The 23,471-nt window shown below is 41.6% G+C and overlaps 1 protein-coding gene across 1 annotated transcript in view; it reads left to right on the top strand.

The window, feature by feature from the left end:
* LOC103358159 (MAM domain-containing glycosylphosphatidylinositol anchor protein 2) overlaps positions 1–23,471 on the top strand; it is a 266,805-nt gene that overhangs the window by 227,575 nt on the left and 15,759 nt on the right. Inside the window, exons 13-15 of the mRNA XM_008283011.1 lie at positions 10,996–11,016; positions 15,442–15,597; positions 22,775–22,936. Coding sequence (XP_008281233.1) covers positions 10,996–11,016; positions 15,442–15,597; positions 22,775–22,936 — 339 coding nt within the window. The remainder of the gene's footprint in view (positions 1–10,995; positions 11,017–15,441; positions 15,598–22,774; positions 22,937–23,471) is intronic.

The raw sequence follows: 23,471 nt of genomic DNA, 5'->3' as shown, positions 1-23,471 counted from the left end.
TCTTAGCTGCTAACGTTCGGCGCAAAGACGTTACGTTAGCGTCTTAGCTGCTAACGTTAGCAGCGAAGAGGTTAGCGAAAACGTTAGCGTCTTAGCTGCTAACGTTCGGCGCAAAGACGTTACGTTAGCGTCTTAGCTGCTAACGTTAGCAGCAAAGACATTAGCTGCTAACGTTAGCAGCTAAGACGACGGTAGAGAACGTGTATCGGTACTGGTGGTTAAATATTTACCTGAATAGACGTCAGTTAGCCAGGGAGTCTCACAAGGACTTGTTTCTTCAGTTTCATTTAGTGTGTTGTCTATACTTAAATAAAAGCTTGAATACATGCATACAGTTTGTGTTACTCTACGAAAATTACGAGTGAAATTCACTGTGATGCTAGGGGGCGCAAACTACAATCTTGCCTAGGGCACCAAATTGGTCAGGACCGGCCCTGTCTGGACCTTTAGTGCACAATAAAAGAGATCATTTAATCACTCCTATTTCTATTTTACATATTCACTTACAGTCACCCTTGTTAATGAAGAAGCCTAGTCATGAATGACAGATTTTCTGCCTTCACATGCTGCTAAAACCAGAAAAAATCGGTTTCAGATATCGGTTATCTGCCTTTCTTGATCACCAATAATTGCTATCAGCCCTTAAAAACCCATATCAGCTGACAGGATCATGGATGCTCAAGGACCGCTGATGCGTGAGGGTCAGTGACGGTTGACCCTGCTGTTGTACAAACCGCTAAAAACCTTAATGCTGCCGTGATAAAAAGGTGTCAGGACACACAGTGCTTCACAGCTTTCTGCATAGCTGCAAAAAAAAAAACCCTCCTAGAGTTCAATCAAACTGTGAGGGCAGAATAAATAACCTTGAGCTCTGTGGATAAAACACACTTGAGAGAATTGTGGGATTCGGTGAGTATTTGTTGGTCTGTTTCTCCTGAACCCTATCTCCAGGCCAGAGGGAGATTTTTAAAAAACTCGAGCAAAAGTACGTATTTTTACTGCCGATCTAAACTGTAAATCAGAGAGTGAATAACAGCTCTTATAAAAGCATGTGAGCTCCTAAAATAGACATCAGAACTGGAGTTTCATCGTTTACCTGGAAAAGAAATGCAGCATGATGGGAGGAAGGCGAGCTGGTGGAGGTAGTGTGATGGTCTGGACAACGTTCTGCTGGGAAACCTTGGATGTTCGTTTGACATGTACCTAAATGTTAATCACCAAGTAGCTTCAGTAGAATGCAAATGGACTTCTCGTTTAGGTTCTTGAAGATGTTTCACCTCTAATCCAAGATGGTCTTGGATCTCAGAGTGTTGGAGGCCTTTTTAGTTTCACTTTCACTATGTGTTTGGGTAAATGTTTTGTCAGTGCTCGTCTTTCTTGTTTGTGTGACGAAACGTTGGGTATCTTGAAAGTAGATGCTCTTGGATGAGTAGAGAGCAAATGGACTTTTAAGATGTTTCAAGAGGTGGAAGGTCTTCAAGAACCTAAACAAGAAGTCCAATTGCTTTCTGTTGAAGCTCCTAGTGTTACCATGATAATCCTGGATGATGGGGAATCTAAACATAAATGTTTCTGGAGACCACATCCACCCCTTCAGGGCTGTTTTCAGCAGCATAATGCTCCCTCCTGCACTGCAAACATGATTCAGGAATGGTTAAAGGAACATGAAAAAGGGTTCAAGGTGTTGATTCGGCCTCCAGAAGTCCCCGGATCGAAATGCGATCAAGCATCTTTGGGATGGAAAAACAAGTCTGATGCATTGACTTCCAGGACTTCAAGGATCTGCTGCTGACATCTTGGTGCCTGAAACCAGACGTTATTGGAATTTAGATCTTCAAAGAAAGGTCTAGAAGAACGTGAAATTCTTCATTTCTAATAGACAAGCTTTAAATCAAAGAAGTCCAAGATTTGACCGTTACTCCTCTTTCCAGGAAGCTCTCAAAGAATCCAAGCAGAACTAACAGAGCATTACAGTGAGAACGTTGTGAGCCTCATTTTACCTCCAGTCCTGCCTCCTCCGCTGTTTGGTTTGTACGTCTTCCCTGTGTTTGCCTTGGATTTCCCCAGCAATCAAAAGCACATACAGGTTATCAGCCTCCACATGACTCCGAGGTGCGATCGTGAGTGTACAGTCTGCCTCTGCGTGTTTGTCCATCCGTGTCTGTTTGTGTATTTACCGCGCAACCTTTCCGGCCTTTCGCGGGTTTGTCTCGGAGAGCAGTGGCGGAAACAAACCAAACCCGAGACGTGCTTGATAGCTGTTAGGTTCAACATCGCTCTCCCCGTGAAACTGTGAAACTTTTAACAGAAGGCCTCTGAGTTTCCTCATCATCGCCCAACAGGCCGAGCGATCATCGTGATGCACGTGAAGCCGACGGTAGCAGCTTTTTCTGCGGCTTGGCAAGCAAACACAAAAGCGGTTACAGTGTCCCCAGCTGTAGGATGAAGAATGGTCGTGTCACCGCGCTCTGAAGACGCTCCTTTAAATTTTGCTGCAGTGACAAACTCAGCATCTGTTTGGTGTTCCTCACTGCACTCCCTCTCTTTCTGTGGTTCCCTCCAAGATGCGGGATTTTAATGTTTAAGCCTCCTGTCAGCCCTCACAGCGGCACGGTGGAACACTGCTGCTGCTTCCTAATATTCCATTCTTATACAGCTTCTAGTGACATATACAGTAAGACTCCTCTGCTCAAGGAAAACCCCACTGAATCTGACGCTAAGTCAGGGCTGCAGAGGAAATTTTTCTTTCATTTCTCAATTACCTGATGAGTTGTTTGGTCTGTAAAATGTCAGATAATTGCAAAAAAATGGCAATCAAGGTTTTCATCAAATCTCTTGTTCGATCCACAACCCTCCCAAAAAAATCAGTTTATTGTTGCAGAGGAGGAAAGAAACCAGATTTAAGAAACTGGAATTAGAGAATCCTATTTAGAATCACATTTTTTGAATAAATGGTCAAAATATTTGGCAATTAATTTAATAGGTCACAATGATTTGATTAATTGTTGCACCTATACATTAAATGCATTTTCCTGTTTTCTGCTCCGTCATAGTGTCAAATCTCTTTAAGCTTCTTTTCACTTCATCAATACAACATTTTTTAATTATTTTTTTTAAAGTAACCGCCTCAAGCTTGCAGTGTAAAGTTTCTGAGGTTGACGATACTTTCTTTAACCTCCTTTCTACTATTTAAAACCTGAAAAAGAATCACAATATTCAGTCTGCAACTGCTGCAAAACTGTGAGGCCAAAAAAAACAAAAAACGAACTGGACGTTTGAAGTATTTGTGAGTTTGTGTCTTCTAATCTTCAAAAACTCCAGCAGCTATTGACAAATTTCCTTCTGTTGATCAAAGCTGCACATTAGAGAGTAAATTACAGCCTTATAGCAATAAACCGGTGACACTGGTGTAATTGTCAACCACAAATCAAGCCTTGCATCCCAAATATTATGTTCCTGTCCAGCTAAACTGCATCCTCAATTAGGTTTTGATTAAAAAGAAAAGTATTTTCTTCCAATAAAGTGACAGTCTGACATTGAAGCTTCAAAGTGCCACAAAGTTTGGAAGCTGGAGAGGTGGGACAAGTGTCCAGGGTGGGATTATTGTTCCAAAATTTATTTATTTTAGACGCTGTTTGGTTCAGATTGGGCAACAAAATTGCTCGATTTGGTTTGTGGTTAAAAAACAACCCTTGCATAAGTTTAGGTTACCAAGGTAACAAGTCCCGCCTCATGTAATATTTGATTGGTTGGCTGAAAAGGAGTGACAATAAAGCAATAAATTAATATTAGCACTAGACCCTAATAATAATAATAAGAAGAACTTTACTTGTACAGAATTTTCCAGAAACAAAGTTAGAAAGTGCTTTATAGTGAAACAAATGCCATTAAAAATAAAAATGAATAAATAAATAATGAAAACAAATTCAAACAAATAAGAAACATGTAATATAACAAGATAAAATAGTCAAGATTTTTTTTTATTCAGCACATTTAGGAAAACAGCCATTGGATCAAAAGTGCCTTCAAATAAATAAATAAAAAGTTTTTTAAAAATTGGGTTTAAGACCCTACTTTAATCTTAATTATGGAATTAAACAAATATAAATATCCAAGCGAGACTCGACAGAGAACAAACATAATCTGTTCTTTATGGTGTGATTTTATTCAAGTAATTTACATTTTAGGAATTAAAACCCCACAATAATTATATTAAATACTACTTACTTGTCTATAATAACAACATATCAACAAGTAGACCCTGCAGTGTTATTAATTTAGGAGAATTACTTGACTAATAGACCCTACGCTTTTATAAATGACGTGCAAAATAAATGACAAAGAGAAAATGTCAGCAAAAGGAACTTAATCTGGGACAAAATGACCTAAAAAACATTATTGAGAATCCAGTTGAGTTGTACAGGAATGTAGCTTCTAGGAGACGTGGATCTCCAAATTAACAGAGATGAAGAACCACAAACATCACATCCATTGCAGTGATAATAATACCGGGCAGGCGGGTGGACGGGGTTAAAACATCCCGTTATTTGAGGTTATTGTTGCTGTGATTACGTCCAGGATGATGTGCTAAAATACTGAACAATAGTCTGCCGCCTCAGCGAGATAAAAACCCACTTTTCAAAGCTCTTACAAAAGAGAGTCGGGCGTCGCCGCTTTCTTCTACATGTTCCGTCTTCATGAAACACTTTCATGTGAAGGAATACATTTATTCATTTTCCAGTGGAGGTGAGAAGATCAATACGTCTTTCATGTGTGACCATGAAACGTCGGTTTCGGGTGCGTCCGTCCACCTGTGAAGAAAATCAGTCAGCCGCCATTATGGCTTCTGATTGAAGTGATTCGACAAATTGAAAGTACAGACAGCGACGTGGTTCCAAGTTTTCTATATTAGAAGTTGGGTTTATTTATTTATGAGGCTTTTACGGCTTCTCTGCTGTCTTTTGATGCGAGCTTTTACCGAACATGTTGAAATCAGTGGATTATGTTGCAGCTGTTTTTTACTAAAGCTGGGATGTACAGTTTTACTTTCCATCCGCTTAAAGTTTGACTTATTTTATCCTTATGCAGTAATTCAGGTGATCTTATTTTACTTACTTTTGTTGTCGTTGATTTGTCTTTCCCTGGATTTTAATTGTCCTATTTGTACTTGTTGTACTATTTGACTAATTTGCCTTTTTTCTATATTTTTATTGTTAATTTTCTTGCAGTTTTTTTCCTGATTTCTACGCCTACGTCTTCTGTTTAATTGTGCCTTTGCTCTGCGATATTACAAAATCCTCTATTTCATTGTAGCACTGAGTTTAGATAAAGGTTGACTAATAGCCAGCAGGCGCTGAGTTTTAGCTGCAAACAGAACCGAGCCTGGGGGCGGCAACTCTCTGGAGTTTCCTGCTCAGAACCGCAAAACATCTCTGAGATATCGTTGTTTTCACACTTCGGCTTTTCTATGAATTAAAGGAGATATAACATTTTAATTAGTGAGCTTTGGAGCTGCTGGTGGGCGGATTTCTTTACCTCCAGACAGATTCATGTCAGCTGATTCTCCCTGTTTCCAGTCTTTATGAAAGAAAAAACTGTTTTCCAGCTGCGCTACGCTGCACCAGAGTAGAAGAACGAGGCTTAAATTTTATTGTTGTCGACATAAAGCTATTATATCGTTCATGATTCTCTATAAGGGGCTGCAAGGTGGCTCGGTGGTTAGCACTGTTGCCAGTTCGCGTCCCGGTGAGGACACCTGGGATCTTTCTGTGTGGAGTCTCCATGTTCTCCCCGTGCAGCGTGGGTTCTCTCCGGGTTCTCTGGCTTCCTCCCACACAGTCCAGAAACATGTTGAAGTTAATTGTAAATTGTCAGTAGGTGTGAATGTGAGTGTGCTTGGTTGTCTGTCTCTAAGTGTAGCCCTGTGATAGACTGGTTACCTGTCCAGGTGAACCTGCCTTCACCCTGAGTCAGTTGGGATAGACTCCAGCCCCCCATGACCCGAGTGAGGATTAAGGGGTGTATAGATAATGGATTTGATGATTCTATATGAACAACATCACATCTTTGTTACACATAAATACTTAAAGCTAACGTGAAACATTAAGGGTGGATTAATTAAACCAGACAGATGTTTTGGTTGTAAAAATGTCTATTTAAACACAATTAATTCAATACAATTCTACCTGCAGGATATATTGTAGATGGATTTATCCATATGTTGTGTAACCATCCGTCTATCAGGAATGGAAATATCAGTACATAATAAATATATAGATATATGTAGATATTGACTGTCCATCTCCTTCCATGATAGATGATGGATAATAAGGTGTGTATGGACTTTATCTGTCTTTCTGTCTTTGTCTTGGATGGATGGATGGATGGATGGATGGATGGATGGATGGATGGATGGATGGATGGACAGGTATCCACATAGATCAGCATGTCTGCAATAGAGTCTAGATCCAAATGTCAAATTATATATGGATGTGGACGCGAGACTGTGTGCGAAACGTTGATCATTTTGATTTGAAAACGTGAAAATGGTGCATTAAAGTAACAAAATAATAATTATTATTATTGCCATTATTTAAAAAAATGTAAATAAATTTGTAAATATTTTACTAAAAAGATTTCTCCCATTTTGTTAAATTGCAGACACAATCTAGTAAATTCACCAAAGAAAGTATTAGTTAATATATTAGATAATAAAAAATTAAAAAAGAGGCCCCACATTAAAAATCTGTATTTTAACAAATACTAATTCATTCTTTTGTAATGTGTCACCATCAGATTACTCTGGTTCACTGAATTCAAATCCACAAAAATATATATATATTATTTTTTATACATATACAATATACTTTATGATTACATTTTTTTCTGCAGGATATTTGTTGTTTTTTACAGTGTGGACTATGCAGGGTGGGGGAAAGAGAGAATTTCTCAGTGCTGTAATGTCTAATAAAGCCATCCCTCCTTCTTTTTTCATTAACCTGACGAGATGCACACTCTGCTCGGACGTGTGCAGCCACAAAGCCAGAGGTCAGCGCTTCACTGAACCTGCTGTCGTTTGTCTGTTTGCTTGTTTAAACCTTGTGTCAGCTGCTCTCACGTGATTCATGGATTCCCTTCTGCTCAGCTGGACGCTTCACATCCCCTTGAAATCCTGTTTCTGACGAAGGAGCGGACGGCGGCGCTATTTGTGACTCACACTGCTGTAGAAACCACTCACGGGACGTCGCCAGACCTGAGCCGGCTGCGTTCGGGTGTGTCCACGGGCGAGTGTGTGTGTGTGTGTGTGTGTTGCTGAAGGATCTTTGGGTTGAAGGACACGATGGTGTGATGTTGCTCTTGTTATTTCGGTCACGGAGACATGAGGGAAAGCTCGCTGAATTACATTTACCCACACTGTTATTCTTTCAACTGATGGTCGGCGCTGTGAAGCCGTCACGGGGCTTTCTCCGAACGTCGTGGCTCCAGCCCAGACCCCCTAAACATGATGGATGGGAATCTTGGAGAGTGTGGATTATATGAGGTCAGGGGGAAAAAAAACAAAAAAAAGAAGGAGGAGAAGCAGCAGCAGCAGCAGCAGCAGCCAGGCCACTGTTGTCTATGAGGACACTTGGCTGCAGCTGTGGAATTGTCTGCTGCTTTGTAATACAGCCGCAAGCCAGTGGGCAGGGATTCCTGCCAAGATGAAGTCAGCGCTCGTATCCGGAACAGCCTCCACGGACCGACGTCCTTTGGCGGTCAATGAGCTCACTTTGTGTTTCAATCAAAATTAGGCGATCTGGACGGAAGGCGCTCGTGCGTCCAGCAGCGGTTTGTTTTGTCCTCCCGCTCGGGAGACGCAGACGCCGGCAGTGAGAGGGACGTGCAGCTAATGTGCGGTTGAGTAGCTTTCTAGAAAAGCTGCTCGGCTGCGCTCCGTGATCACTGGGAGTGTTTATCTTGACAACTATCAAAATTACATTTCATCCTCGATCATTATTTGAGGCTCCTTTAGCTGGAGGGGAGAGCAGCCTGCCACGGCGTTAAGACACAAATCAGAGATATGTGGGTTGTGTTTTTTAAAAGCAGCTCGCTCCAGGGGCTCTTCACACCTTTTTACTTTCGCAACATTTCAGCAGAGAAGGTCCACTCTTGTCGAAGCTGAATTTAAAGACGAGGCCGGACGCTCGCTTTTGTTGACGATGAAACTCGGTCTGGATTTATTTTATTCTTTAGTTTGTTTTCCCCACATCCAACACAGTCATCCATATTGGAAGCTAAATTATCTTTTAGTGCATGTGGGTTTTAGTAGTAAAGTAGCCTCTGGGCCTGCTCTGCGCCGCTGCTTGATTTCCTCAGTGGGGGCAGGAGGCATCGCTCGAGCAGACACATTCATCTGGACTAAGGCTCAGTGAGTCAGCCTCCGGAAGCTGCAGGTAAAAAGTAAAAAATAAAAAACAACACTGACAACGAAACATATTTTCATAACCACGAAGAAAGAAGGAGGCAGGAAGGCGGCTGAGGAGGGGCTGCAGGAAGGAGCGGGAGGCGGGAGGGACGGGGAGCTGAAAGAATAGAGTTTTGTCGGAAAACTCAGCATCCGTTTCATAGGCCCGAGGCTGTAAGTTGTCATTTAAAACATTTTCTCTGCAACAGCCTGGATGATTTCTTCCTCCCTCTGCAATCTGCGCCGCTCTGCTCGGTCCACTGTAGCTTCAGCATTAAACAGAGGGATGCAGGTGTTTTCACGGTAACATCAAAAAAAGAGCTTTTTGGAAATGCGGTTTTGGTTGTTTTTCATACAACCCACTGCTTCTTCCTCCCTCCGCTCTTCAGTACATGTTTTTCCTTTGTACGAATGATTTGTTATTACTCACTTTAATTGGTCGGATTAAAATCAATCCCCCCCCCGCTCTACACGAACGGCGAGGTTTCATAAATCACGCGGTTTTGTAGTAAAGCTGATGTATCGCGGCTGCTCAGTTCGGTCAGCGATCGATCATGAAAATGCCCATGAATCTTCCTGACAGGTTAAATGGTATTTACTCTGCAAAAAGTGAAGTGCTGACTAACTGGCTCGTTGCAACTCTGCGTGATACCCTTGACCTTTATGTGTTTGCTGCGGCGGCGGCGGTAGCCTCTTAAATTATCAATGAGGGAAGCATTGAACCGCAGTCGGCTGGACGGAATGCGAAAGAAGGTTCTCGCGTCCCGGCTGAAAAAGTTTGCCCGAAATTTTTGAAATCACAGAAAAGAAAAAAGAAAAGAAAAAAAAAAAAGGATGTTGCAGTGGAAGCGATTAGCAGACGCACTTATGATTATTACTCATTTCTGTGATTTATTGGCTTCTAAATGGAAGTGCAAAATAGGCTTAGCGTTCTAAATGGAAGTCACCTTGGACAAGAGCATCAGCGACGCCGGTAAATGGCAGTAATGATAAGCAGTTGCGCTATAAGCTTATTAATGTGGCCAGGCCGCTCTTCCTAATCCCTCTGTCTTTTACATTAGATAACAGAGCGAGAATGACTGCTGTCACCTTTCCCCACTTCAAATCCCAGACATCTCTCTTCTTTGTGTCTCCTCGGAAAGCGTCGCGCCGCTGTTTGTGCACCTCGGAGAGCTTGAAAAACGGAACATGCATTAATAGGTTCCTTCTGCCTGGAAATGACATCGACAAGCTACAACGGACAGCTATTGGTTGTGTTAATTTTTACTTAAACATGCAATGCCCAAAACTACTAGAAAAACTGCTGCATATTTTTGAGAAGATGCAACGTCTACCATGTTCTAATAAGCTGAGAGCAACTGATGCAGAAGTTCTCGTCAATTGGAAGCCGTGGCTACAACCAAGGAGCTAAATGAGCTGCAATTAGGGTCCATTATTGAGAGAGAGTCGCTGCTCACAAGATGGAAAATCAAGGCGATAAAGTCATATCCAAGTGTTTTCAAGGTCCAGTGGTCGCAGTGCAAAGAAGTACAAGGAAGTGCCACGCTGAAAAATCTCAAAGGGATAAAAGTAGAGATCAGCAGCAAGAGTTCTGGTAGCAACATCTCAATCAAGGCTGATCTCCATCGATGCAAACCAAGGAGGACTTCTCCAAGAGCTCACTTGGACAAAGAAGAAAGCTTCTGTGGTTGGACGAGATGAAAGTGGAGCTGTTTGGACACCATTCCCACATGATGGTGGGCACGTGATGCTTTGGGGAAGTTTCGTCAACGGCATCACGAGAAACCAAGACGACATTAAGGCTGTGGAGGAAACCATCAGGCAGTCTGCAGATGAAACGTGTCCTTGGGCAGCACTGGAGCTTCCAACAGTATAATGATGTGAAGCATGCAAGAACAACAACATGCTGGAGTCCAGGCCTGAATCCCATCAAGAATCTTTGGAGGAACTGATGGAGGAAGAAGCCCTCCAGCCTCAAAGAGCTGGAGATCGACACAGAGAGGAACGAAATCAGACATAAAGCAGCCGGTTGGGAATCATAAGAACTGTTTAATTGATGTTGTGGCAATGAAAGGTTTCGACAATGACGCTGCAATTTTTGTAAAAAAAATGTCAAATTTGCATCTCTTACACAATGTCTTACTGTCTTTTTTGTCGCTAATTTATGTATTTTCTGGCCAAAAGAAACCTATTAATCCAATAAGAAAAATCACTATAAGTCAACATTTGGCACGAGAATAAATAATTCGGGGCTTAACTGCGAACGCTTCCAGTGTTTTAATACGACAGGAGGATATTTGCAGACATCTCTAAGCGCGGTTTCATACATGCTGGCTTTTATTAGCTCCACAATTTAAGATGACAGCGGGACGAAAGGTTAATCGCATCCCGCTACCATGTATAAGCTTGTGTACGGTGTAAGTGCGTAACCTGTGGCAGCGCACGAGCTCTTAACAGGTTGTGTGTGTCCGTTTTAATAAGCGCTCCATGTAATGACAGACGGCGAGGATACTCTGTACTAATGATTGTCTCTGGCCTTTTCTCTTTCGCAGCTCCCATCAACCCTCACCTGCGTAAGTAATGTGCACCTCACTTAGCCGCTCTTTGTGGAAACAACAGCTCGCTGGATGTTCTGCAGAGATCTCAACATGTTGCACAGCACGGGAAGATCTTCCTAAGTGGGGGCTGAAGCATATGCAAAATAAAAAAATCATGCCGACAGATATAAGTCTCAGCCCGTTAAATCGTTCCCATAAATACGGGGCAGTATGGACCTCCTTCACCTTCTAGTGGGCACGTTATTGTTTATTCTGATTACTTATAAACAGATGCCATCAGTGAAACATCAGGTGGATTCATAACACTGGAAACATACAAAATGGAGCTTTGTAACATAAAGGTTGTATTTCAACCCAAATCTTCAGTTTTGGTGCCTAAATTTAACCCAAAAAAAAACAAAAGCTAAACACCGAGTGAGTGAAAGCAAAAGTCTGAATTATGGTTCAAGATTTTAAACCTCCTTTCTCTGCTTTGTCTCTGCAAAATTATGCTCCCATAGAATTTAACTGCGTTTTCATTTATGTTTTTACAGAAGCATCAATTTTATTCTGAGAACAAGGCATAAGTCAGAGCAGGACTCCCATGTGGGACCGTTATTCTTATTGTGTGTTGTTTACTTTCAGTTTTAACTCGCTGTCTGGTTGAGTTTAGAGCTTATTTCTGCCAAAATATACTCATATTAGAAGCTTAGTTAAGTTTAGGCACCAATATCCTCCATTTTTTTTGGGTTACCAGGCAGTTGAGTCCCACCAGATTTAATATATCGTTAGGTTGTTGAAAAGAAGCAACAGAAGGGTAATGTAGTAAATACACTGCAAAGATATGTAATGTAATCCAGCAGGAAAAATGCATTTCCCCTAAAATGCACCTGAGAAAGCAGTTTAGCTGTTTATAAAGACCGATGAAAGTCTGCCTCCGCCGTCCCCTTCAACCTCCCAATGTGAACTTTTGTTCCGCTTTGTGCGGAATTGCAGCTCCGCCGCTAATAAATGTGGCGATAACGCGTCTACCGAGCCTCCTAGAAGGTGGAGGAGGTCCCTGCTGGCCGTTTAATGGGCCCATAACACCAAAAACAGGTGTTTTATAGTGGAAAAGGTAGCGTTTGCATTTGTTTCCACTCAAATCTTTTTCTTGTATTGTGTATTTTTTTTAATCTGATGCGTCAGCTGTCGCGTCTCCACATTTCTACCTTCATCACAAAACTTCAAGCTCCGGCTTCATTTGCAATTTCAAAAATATTCCAGTTAATTGTGTTTCTAAGTGGAGCTAAACGAACTGTGAAACGCGACACTTTCCTGCAGGAATTGTGAGTAAACCTGCATCAGGCTGTCTGACATGTTGGGAGCTTTAAATCTCTGCACAGTTTGGATGCTACATTTGCATGAGACGCTGGATGTCGGTTTTTGTGTGTGTGTGTGTGTGTGTGTGTGTGTGTGTGTGTGTGTTGCAACGCTTTGTGCTTTGCGAGCATTACTTATGCATGGATCTGTGCCACGTGTGTTTATATTCTTTTAATGTTTAGTCTCATTTATGACGCATTTCATTGTTGAAACTTTACAAATGCGCATTATTCACGCCTTGAGAATCCACACTTAATCATTGTTTGCTGTGCTGTGCTGCACTGCTCTGTTGTTGTGCTTTTATTTATTTATATAGATATGTTTTTTTTTTTATTTCTTTTCTTTTTTTCGGTGGGTGTTCACACAAACATCGCCAACATAATAACAAACATCCTAATCACCAACATCATTATCCAAATCCCCGAAGGAAACTATCTTACCTGCAACAACGCCTCCTCTTCCTCCCCTCCTTCCTCCAAATCCTCCTATCTCTCCCGGGCGCAGGAGGCGAAAACATTTAGTTTAGCTCCTCCGTGGATGGGGGCGTTAATGTCTTAGCGCCGGGAGCTAGACCTCCATTTAAATCTGCGTGCCTGAGAGGGGAAAGAGTCAAGAGTGCCTCCAACCCGGCCCCCTTTTTTTTTTCCTCCACTTCTCCCACTCGGCCTCCACCTCCTCCTCCTCCACCTCCTCCTCCTCTGCCTCACAGCATCACTGCCCTCCTCCATCCCTCGGTCCATCCACCCACACTCCACCTCTGTCTATGTTACCTCCATTACCTGAGTAAAAAAAAAAAAAAAGCGGCAGATCCCTGCTCCTCTCAAGGTCACCACTCCAAACTGCTCCCAGCTACGTTTTAATAAATCAATGAATATTTATCAGAGCACATGCCTGCATCCTGAATCTAAATGCTTCCCTTTTACTATCTCTTTGAGGACTCAGGCAGCAGCGTGTCCTCTGGTTAGGTGTCTGGCTTTGTTTGTTACATGCATTAAACCCAGCTGTCGGCACTGTTGATCGTGCAGCTGCCCCTTCGTTAAAGCCCCTCCGCCCTTCACGTGTGCGACTCATTAGTATATTCGTTGTTCGACATTCCTCCACCCGTCACATGCAAGCCGTCATAACCTCGTGCAGGAGTAGCAATTACTCTTTCTGTTTCTTAAAGGGTGACAAAACCCACACTTTCATTCCCGGCTGTGCACACTCGACTAGTTTAAAAATTGCAGGCAAAGGGGCGTGGAGAGGCGCCGAGCAGAGGGGGGAGCGCTCAATCTCACACCCACTGACGGAGACGATGGAAAGTGATGGAGAAGGAGGGAGGCGGCGTCAATTTTAAAAACTGATTACACAGAGTTCTGCTGCCGAGAAACACCCAAGGACAATCGGCTCGTTGTGTTTTTTTTTTTCTTAACTTTGAATCATAAGGAGTTGAAGTTTTTTTTCCCCGAATGTAACAAGAGACACAAATTGAACTAGAAAAACAGACTTTAAACGTACATGTCTAATGCAAACTGCAAATAATCAGAATTCAGCTTAACACTAACCATGTGAATTGTACCAATTACTACAAACTGTTCAAACTGATAAATTAAAAAAAAAAAAACCTAATCCAACTTCTGATTGATTTTTTTTGTCATAAAAAGACAAATTTTACAAAATTTCCAAAATAATTCTGATATTTCTTTAATATATAAAGCTGCTAAATTCAAATTCAATGCTGTTATTATATCTGTATAATTACAATTAAAAAGAAAAACAAGTATTGGTTTAGTCATTTTAGGCCGATTTGTTTGTAATATTAGAAAGTCTTGTCTGAATACAGAAGTTTTTTATTAGTTTTTTGTTTCGTGTTTTCATCAGTAAAGCATCAAAACACATATAAAACTTTTTCTCTTTTTTTAAAGTCTTTTTTTATTTCACAGATTTTGATTTGTATATTAAAATACACAAAAAATATCAGTAAAATCAGATTAAAGAGGCTGTAAATGTACCTGTCTAATGTAGAATCACATTAAAAACCTGCAACCGTGATTACCTTTAATTAAATTTGTATTTTTGTGACATAAAAACATCTTAACACTTTATTAAAAGTGTTCAAATCTGTGGTGTTCCTCCACAAATTAGTCACAATTAGTGTTTATTTTTTATTTAATAGACGGAGGTGTTGAATTCAAGTTCAGAATTTAATTATATTTGTAGAATTAGATATAATTAGAAACAATTAACAGAAAAAGAAGTTTTGGTTCAGTAATTTTAGGTTGATTTGTTTGTGAAGTGGAAGATTCTTGTGTAATTACAGAAGTTTTTAACCACAAAAGCACTAAACTAAGGTGTTTTCCTCAGTGTGTAATATCTATTAACATGACAGTTTTTATCATTGCATGTGTATTCTATCAGTTGTTACGATCATAAGATAAACTTTATTAATCTCGAAGGAAATTCTCGTGGCAGATATTGCTCAGAAAAAACAAAATGATGTTAGAAATGCAGTGTCTAAAAGGTAGAAAAGCAAATAAGTGAGCTAAAATAAGGCTGGAATAGAGTTTGGAAAGTGAAATATTGCACATGAAATGAAATGTGACACATGATAGGAAAACTTAAATATATATATTAATTGATGTTGTGTTTTATAGTTCGTAAATGTCCTTTATTCAACATTAAACATTAAAGTTAAGGCAAACAACTCAAAGAAAACCTTTAATTCCTTTAAAATAACTCATGAGGTTTAGTTTAATGCTATTTAAGGAGCCTGTGTGTGTTTTTGTTGAATTACCCATCCTGCCTCAGCAGCGGGACGACGATGTGTTTCTTCCTAGACGTCCTTAAAACCAAACTGCATGTCACTGTCAGTAAAAATCCCGAAGCACATCCAGCGACGCCCCCGACTCCAGTCAGCGAGAGGTCACGTCTTAATTTAGAAGTTCTGTTCTGCAGATTGCATGGTGTAATTAGGATTTAGGCTCTTGTATATCCCCCCCAGACACACACACACACACACACCGGAGGAAGTCTCATACATATACAGTAGGTGTCACAGCCTCTCGCTGCTTTGTGATGATGTGAATGTGGAAACCCGGGTTCTGCTCTGTCGCTCTGCAGGAGAGTTCCACTGCAGCTTCGAGGAGGAGCCCATCTGCATGTTCACCCAGGACAAGAACGATGACTTTGATTGGACGCGGCACAGCGCCGCCACCCGCGACACCAAGTACACGCCCAACACCGGTCCCAGCGGCGACCGCAGCGGCTCCAAGCAAGGTGAGCGAAAGTCTAATAGTCACCTGTTTGCTGCTTTAAACCCCGCCCACAAACAGGTGGCTGTCCAATCAGAGCGCAGCTCCTTTCCCAGTTTCCTCGACTGCTCCAGTTTTGTCTCCTCCCACCTGAGATGTGAGCAGAGGAGGAAACATAAGTCGTGGATTTAAAAACAATTAAACATGACATGGGGAACAGCTGTGATGCTGCAGTCTCCTGCTGTGTTTGATGATCTCTGTCAGACAAGCTCGTTCATGACTGCTTTTAAAATTTACCTGTAAGTCAGAATGTACAGATTAAACTCCAGAAATGCTGACAAGTGCTTTTTTGGATACCACTGATGATGCATCTTAAATAACTAATGCAACTTGTGAATAACTTCCACATTCAGTGTTTTCTATAATCCAGCTGAGCGTCGCCTCTTTTTCACATCCCAGGTGCAGAAACACCAGATTTAAATGTTCTCCGTCCATTAAACGGCTGCCATAGTTGCATATGCAGAGTTCCTTTGCAAAACAAATAACTCCATTTTTGTAGATCTTTTTAGAAAACTTGTATTTTTGTTGTTTGCTTGAGATAAAAATCAATCAAACTGAAGTTGAGTGGATTCGACTCAGTAGAAATGACAAAAAATAACTGAAGTTTGATTGATATTGTCTCAAGTAGATGATGGAGAAGTGGGTTTTCTGAAGGTTTGTGAAGCTGGAGCTTTTGCAAATTAACTCTTCATATCATCCCCATACATACATACATGCAGGCCAGTAGAGACGTTCTCCACCGTATGATCGCTCCGTTCATCATTAACAGGAAGTCACCCAGATAATGTTGGAGACCTACAAAACTGAGCTTCGATAATGTATGTTAACCCAATCATGGTGGATTTACATCTAATGTAAAATAACCTGCAATAAGAATAAAATAATAAAAACAAATAAATAACCTGCAACTGTGAATAACCGAAATCTTTAAAGACAACATAACATAAAAAGATGTTTACATTCGCAAAGTATTTCTAGATATTTCTAGATAGATAGATAGATAGATAGATAGATAGATAGATAGATAGATAGATAGATAGATAGATAGATAGATAGATAGATAGATAGATAGAGTCCCCACTCTCCAAAATGAAAGATACGCGCTGACGCTATCCCGTTATTAATCGGCCGACGATGTCCGAACCAGGCGTCAAAACAACTTCCACAAAGAATGCAGCTGTGCTCCGTCGCTCGTAGCTCCTCCGGCGAACCTCCTCGATCCTCAAGATGCATTTTAGGAGCCGAGACATCCTTCAAGATGGTGCGCTCGGATTGATCTCCGGATCAGAGGCAGGAGGACGGAGGAGACGAGGAGGTTTAAAACAGAGAAATGAGGAGAGAGAATTGTGTCATTTAATAACCAACAACACGGAATAAGAGAGCAAACGTAATAGATGGACGAAGCTGTGCGTTTATCTGCTCTTGAAAGGAAAACTCGCTCGTCTAGGTAACTTTGATTATTCTGTACTTTATGAAGGGTTAATTGTCTTAAATTAAACTTTTTCATTGTTCATATCTGATGCTTCAGAATTAGATTTTCGAACTAACATAACATAAAAACAAACTATTTCCAATGACAGACTGTAAAGCAGATGATAAAAGCTTCCAGCCTGTTTTTTATTTGTGTCATTCTGATGGTACGAATTGAACACAGAACCACAAACTGACCCTCCAACATCCACTTTGCAGCGTTTTCCCATCGCGCCGAAGTCCGTCCTGGAGGCACTGATACAATCTGCCGGTGACAGTTTTCATTTCAGCTGACAAAATCCGCTGTCGTGTGCTTGGAAATGAGAAATCTGCTTTTGTTTACGTCTGCCCCAAATCAGAAATCCATTGTTTCAAAAAAAATTTGATATGAATTTCGAGCAGTAAATCCACGCCGGTTATCACTGTAAACCGCATATGTGCTTGTGTGCGCTTCTCAGCTGGGGATTTATCTGTGCGGCTGAACAGTCGTGTCGCAAAAGTACGCACCAATAAGAAATAAAACACAGCTGGTCTCTGTGATTATTTCTGCCAGCTGTCGGCTCTGAGAATAGTAAACCTGCTTGTCGGATTGGAAGTAAGTTAGGGGAATGTGCGCATCTAAACGGACACCATTCTGTTATTTCTTACGTAATCCATGCGTGAGTACACGAGCTCCCGCTGCGCCGAGGGGAAACAGTGCGACTGCCACGTTATTGCCAAATGATGTGGCAAGATATCAAATTAGCGACGTAGCATTTTGATTATGTCGAAGCGTTATTTTCAAACATGCTGTTACAAGTGCCACTTTTTGAATCGCTGGAATAAGTTGGAGCGATTCGAGTGTTCCCGACTGCATAATAGATGAGTTCAGCTGTGCTCATTGTGTCACCAATTGCTTGATGTGCCACAATCTAACAATGAGCAGCTTTGATCATTTATTTTCAAGATAATCTTGTAAATGAGCCTCCGTTGCCGTTTCCATGGCGCCCCTAAACCCGGCCGCGCGGCGGATTTAGCATTCAGCGCGTCGCCTGCGTGTACAGGTATTCATTATTCAATAATTTAATAAATAAATAATTAACCAAATTGGATGTGCTGGAATCCATTAGAGGGCTTTTCGCGAATCCTCTGTTAGAAGTTGTCTGTGGTGGAATATAAGTGCCCATTATGGCGCTGTGGCACCAGCAGCAGCAGCTGAAGCAGTAAATAATGCATCGGCTTTAATCACCTAATGGTTTTGAAATGTCCAGCATTTCATTACCAGCCCCATTCCTCTTTGAGTATAATTATCTGATATGAGATTCAACTGAGGGAGATATTCCATTTGATTTTGGCCGGAGGGGCGTGGAGCCGCTAACACGTTAGCTTCCCTTCTGCCTGTGGCTCGGCTTCAGATTATTTCGCTCAGACACCATCAGAGGAGAGTCTGACTCACTGGGATCTGTGCTGCCGCTACGACTGTCAGACGGAGGGAGAGAGTGTAGCCTCATTGTTGTAATCTCCATCAGCCCGGGGTTATTAGGATAGGGAGAACTTCATGGAAAGTCCTGCTTCTTGTCTGTGACGTGGGAGGTCTCGGTTCCGTCCTGCCATCACTGGATCGAACCTCCTCCGCTGTTTGTGAAACGTCTCAATCAGACGCTTTGTCCTGTATCCTGCTGTAAACACAAGGCATGATTGGGTATTGAGCTGTAATTGTTAGAGATATCCTAATCCCATCTCGAAGACCAGAACCAGGGCCGTGAACCTAAGCTCAGCTATTGTTTATGTTACACAGAGAAAGCGCAGTTTTTTTAAATTATTTCTCTGATAGTAAGCAATATCATAAACCAATAACTGATTATTTGATAACACAATCTGAGCACCGTTTACATTTGGACTGTGCTTTTATTACTGTTTGGGTCAACAGCATACACTGTATAAAAGATGGACGTAGCTTCCGTGACGTCACCCGTTGGTTTCTGCACTGAGAAAATGAAGCCAGGGTTTTGCTACTTCCTGGTTGACGTCTTGGATTTTTGGAGCCAGTGACGCAAAAATCGTTGGAGGGGGGCGGAGCCATAGGAGCAGCAATTGGTCAGATGGGTTGAGAGGCGGGCCCTCTCTGCCCCGCCCACATTACCGCCTACTGCTCGCTTCGTCTGTATGGTCGCTGCCAACTGTCAATCAAGCCAGCCACGCCCCTTGCCCCGCAAAATGTTGACGATTTTTTTCAAATTCAGTATTGATTTATTTTCAGATTGGCCACCTGATCTCTGGATTTGACCATGAAAACTAATAAGAAAAAAATCCTGAGCTGTAGGAATGCAGTATTTCGTGATCTGTGATCACTTCTTTTCCAATTCAAGTCTATGGGAGCCAGGGCTTTGTGGAGCCAGCAGCTGGCGGATGTAGGTTTTTGACACTTGCGGGTTGGCTTCATTTTTCAGGCCCGGTTGCTACGTCCATCTTTTATACAGTCTATGCTCAACAGACACATAATTTGGACTACAAACGTAAATTTGTTGGAAACATGCCACTGGGATATACAAATATTGTCGTTGTCGATCCCTGCTTGTCTCGAATGCAGTAGCTTTGGTCGGAGGTCATTAACCACCACCGAAGTCTCTGTTGTGGTGCACATTGCTAGCTGAAGTCCCACAATGCTCTCTGCTTGGTACTACCTGTACCCCTTATGGCTGCCTTCTTGGGTTAGCAACAGTAAAACGATCCACCTGGTGGCGCAAACAGGTACTACAGCTAATCCAAAATACTTGAAGTGTTTGTTATCTAGAAAAATGGTATCTATCTGGAACGACTGGAAAGTGATCGAGGGCGAAAAACTTCATTTGGACATCTCTAGTATTTGCATACATGCAGTAGTTATAGTTCCATCTTGTGTTTCTGCTACAAGAACCCACCCTGCCTCACAAAAATGACACTCCTATACAACCAAATTGCATTCTCATTTACATTTTAAGAGGATTTCTGCTGCAAAGGTGGGACTGCGAGAGAATAGTTTCCAGTTGGGAAGAGTCTCAAAGTCCACACCAGGGGATTTGAGAGGAGATGGAGGTATACGTAAGAGATCATTACTGTGTTGTTATTACGAAGCTCCCACATTAATAATCAGACTTGTGGAAAAGGCCTCAACTCCTCCAACCAGAGGAAGGCAGCTAAAAGTCAACGTTCCCTCGTGGCTTCACAAACCCGGTTTTTCCTGGAGGAATATGCTCTGTTTAACCCACTGCACCACCTCATCTTAGTCCCATAGCAGACTCTGTTGCTCCTTATGCCGTCTTACCTGATCTGGATGAAAAGGCCTGTCGGGACCTGTCTCCTGTTGTGGGTTACAGTTTCTGAAACCTTAAAAAAAAACACAGCCAGGAGGAGGTGCAGCAGTCGAGTTTCCTGTCAGACTACTTGAAATAAAGGAAAAGGGAAAAAATACTACCTACCCCAGCAAAACTAGTTGGTTTGGTCTATGAAAAAATGATGGTTGGGGTAAAATATATATCTATTGTCTGGGTGATGCCTCCCACCTTATTTTGGTGTATATGGTTGGCTGAGAAAGAACAACACTGGGAATGTAAGAGCATCGCTGTTAAGAATATGAGCAGAAAAGTATTTGTGATAGACAACAGACCAACATGCATAACTAGTGCATAGTGTATAACATGTAAAGCTGTTCCTGCTCCACGGTTCTGATCAGGACTACGGTTTTAGAGTTTGCAGGGTCGACTGGGGCAGATTGAACAGACACACAACAGCAGCGACTTGTTTACTGCTTCATTCACACAGTAATGAGCCGCTGGCTGCTCTTAGCATTGCTATTGGCAGGAATTGACTTCTGTTGCTGTTTGTTGATGTTGCCTCTAACCCGATGAATTGCCCGAAGCCAGTGACACACGAAGAGCAGCACAATGGCCCCCCGTTGTTTCCTCGTGTGGTAGCTGCATTCCGAACGCCGCCGCCATTTTTTAAAAAATCCGTCACCAGTCGAATCCATACGCAGATGCAGGCAGCAAATCTCTGGTTGTACAGTTGCTGCACTTCAACCTAAAAGTTAGTTAATTACCTTAAAGCATATTTCCAGTTGTTGGCATCGTGGATTTTTGCATTGTAATTCTTGTTTCCTCTCTTGGGTAAATGCTGGGCACTAAGAATTTGGTGATTATATGTTTGTTTATATTCAGAAGGTGATCTAAAGTGCTTTCTGTTGGAAATATAAGATGACCAAAAGAAATATAAACTCCTAAAAGAAGAAAAAAACACACAAAATAATTCCAAGAGTGTATAAAACTTCTATTGGATTAACCATAAAACATTACTAATAAGGTAAATAATAAGAATAATAAGATTTTTTTTAAATGCCATAATAAAAAGCAAGTATATGGAAATGAATAGTCAGACAACCAATTAATGTAATAATTTATGTTAATCTCCATGAAGAAACTGGATTATCATAAGGTAAACAATCACAGGTGGCATAACAGCACTAGAACTTCTTCAAGGGTCTTTAGAAGAGATTTTATTTTCTCTTTTTTTTTTTTACAGCCCAATTTGGCAAAAATTGGTTATATATGAACCAAACAGACGACTGAGGGGGTTAAAGGTTCTTTCCTGAAGCTGCAATCAAGACGTTGGTTGAAGCAAATAGTTGTTGCTGATGGGGAAAGTGAAACCATAACAGACAAACCTCACGTCAGACTGACCTATTTGGAAATATACCAAAGACAAATGGGGAAACTATCACCAAACCTCTTTTTAACCTACTTTTTAAACAGTTTTAATCATCAGTGATGTTTATTCCCAATTTAGCTCCAACTAGAGCTGCTCGGAGAAGCAAACTAAGCTGCCGACTAGTTATAATAAACCAGAATTATCCTTTAAAATGTTACACGGTGCAGCTTCACGTTAAGGGAAGGAAGGTATGTAGTATATTAACAGACTCCCGCATCCTGTCCGACCTGCAAACATGCATCTATTTGAGGCGTTTCAGGTGCTCGACCTTCATCAGGCAAATGGTTTGTGACAAAGGGGAGCCATCTTAATTAGGAAGTGGCTGTAAGTCAACAATCAATCACGTTCCCAACGTGCTATAGGAAGGCATCAATCCCCAAACATCCTTCTACGGAATGACAATTTCCAATGACACGGAGAAAGTCACAGAGTAAACTGGATTAACACCGTTCGACATGTTGTGGCGTTTGCAGATTGGAATTTCATGAGACCTCGTCGTATTTTTTATGAAGAATTCTGTTCATCCGTCGCTGCTCTTCATTCGCATACCGTGTAAATACAACATTTATTCGTGCAGGTTCAGAGATGGGTTTTTTTAGGAATGCAATTTGGCCCTTTTGGGATTCACTTTATGGTAATTTCATCTTATTTTCGATTCATTTAGGGGCGCATCTATGATTGCTATTATATATATATCGTGTTTATTTTTCAAATGTTGTGCATGTTATTGGACAAACTGTTTATCTGAGGAGGATCTTGCACAGAAACCCTGCAAATAAATGCCTTTTTCTAAGTTAGATAGTGGTTGAAACTTTTTTGCTCTCCTGCATCTGTCTCACGGAGCAGATGTGCATTTTCTTGAGTCATAGGTGCAGTATTTTTACGTGGATTTTCCTGCCAGCAAATCTTCATCTGACACGATCTACATTTGTGGTTTTGTGTGTTTCAAGGTTTCTACATGTACATCGAGACATCCAGACCACGCAAGGAAGGGGACCAGGCTCGGCTCATAAGCCCCTTCTTCAACGTGGCTCCCAAAAACCCGTACGGCATCACCAACCCGCCCGCCTACTGTTTTGGCTTCTTCTACCACATGTATGGGAAACACATAGGTAAGACAACTCACACTTTTCTCTCGTTTTCTTTTCAGCCGCGGGGGGAAAGATTATCCTAATTTATAGGCCCCCCGCTCGATCAGTTCGTGAAAAGAATAATTACTGCGATTCTTTAAAGAATCTGTCACTGTTCTGCGCTTTCGGTTGCTTAAGCGGTGAAAGCAACTTCGAGTGGCGCTCAAATTGCTTCGGCAATTCTCTGCTAAATGAAGGGGACGCATTCTTAGTTGTGCGGAACTAAACAGTCAATGAGGAAACACCACAGCAAATTTTTATTTACCGAAAACACGTACATCGTCGAGCATCCGCGCGACATCACGCTGGCTGTGGAACATAAATTGAGAAATGAGATTCTTGAAATTGCCGTCCGCCACCTATGTGCCTCACAGTCGGGTTTTTCTTCTTGTTTTTTTTTCTCCCCTCCTTTTCTTTTCTTGTTCCTACTTGTTTGTGAGACAGGAAACAATATTGAGGCTGAAGAAGAAAGAAACACTGGCAGCACTTTTTTCCTTTAAGCAACAGAATTTCAGTC

The sequence above is a fragment of the Stegastes partitus genome, unplaced genomic scaffold (assembly GCF_000690725.1).
Source record: "Stegastes partitus isolate 25-593 unplaced genomic scaffold, Stegastes_partitus-1.0.2 Scaffold294, whole genome shotgun sequence".
In the NCBI taxonomy this organism is placed as follows: domain Eukaryota; kingdom Metazoa; phylum Chordata; class Actinopteri; family Pomacentridae; genus Stegastes; species Stegastes partitus.
The sequence above is the reverse complement of the archived record's forward strand: the minus strand, read 5'-3'. Positions and strand labels throughout refer to the sequence as shown.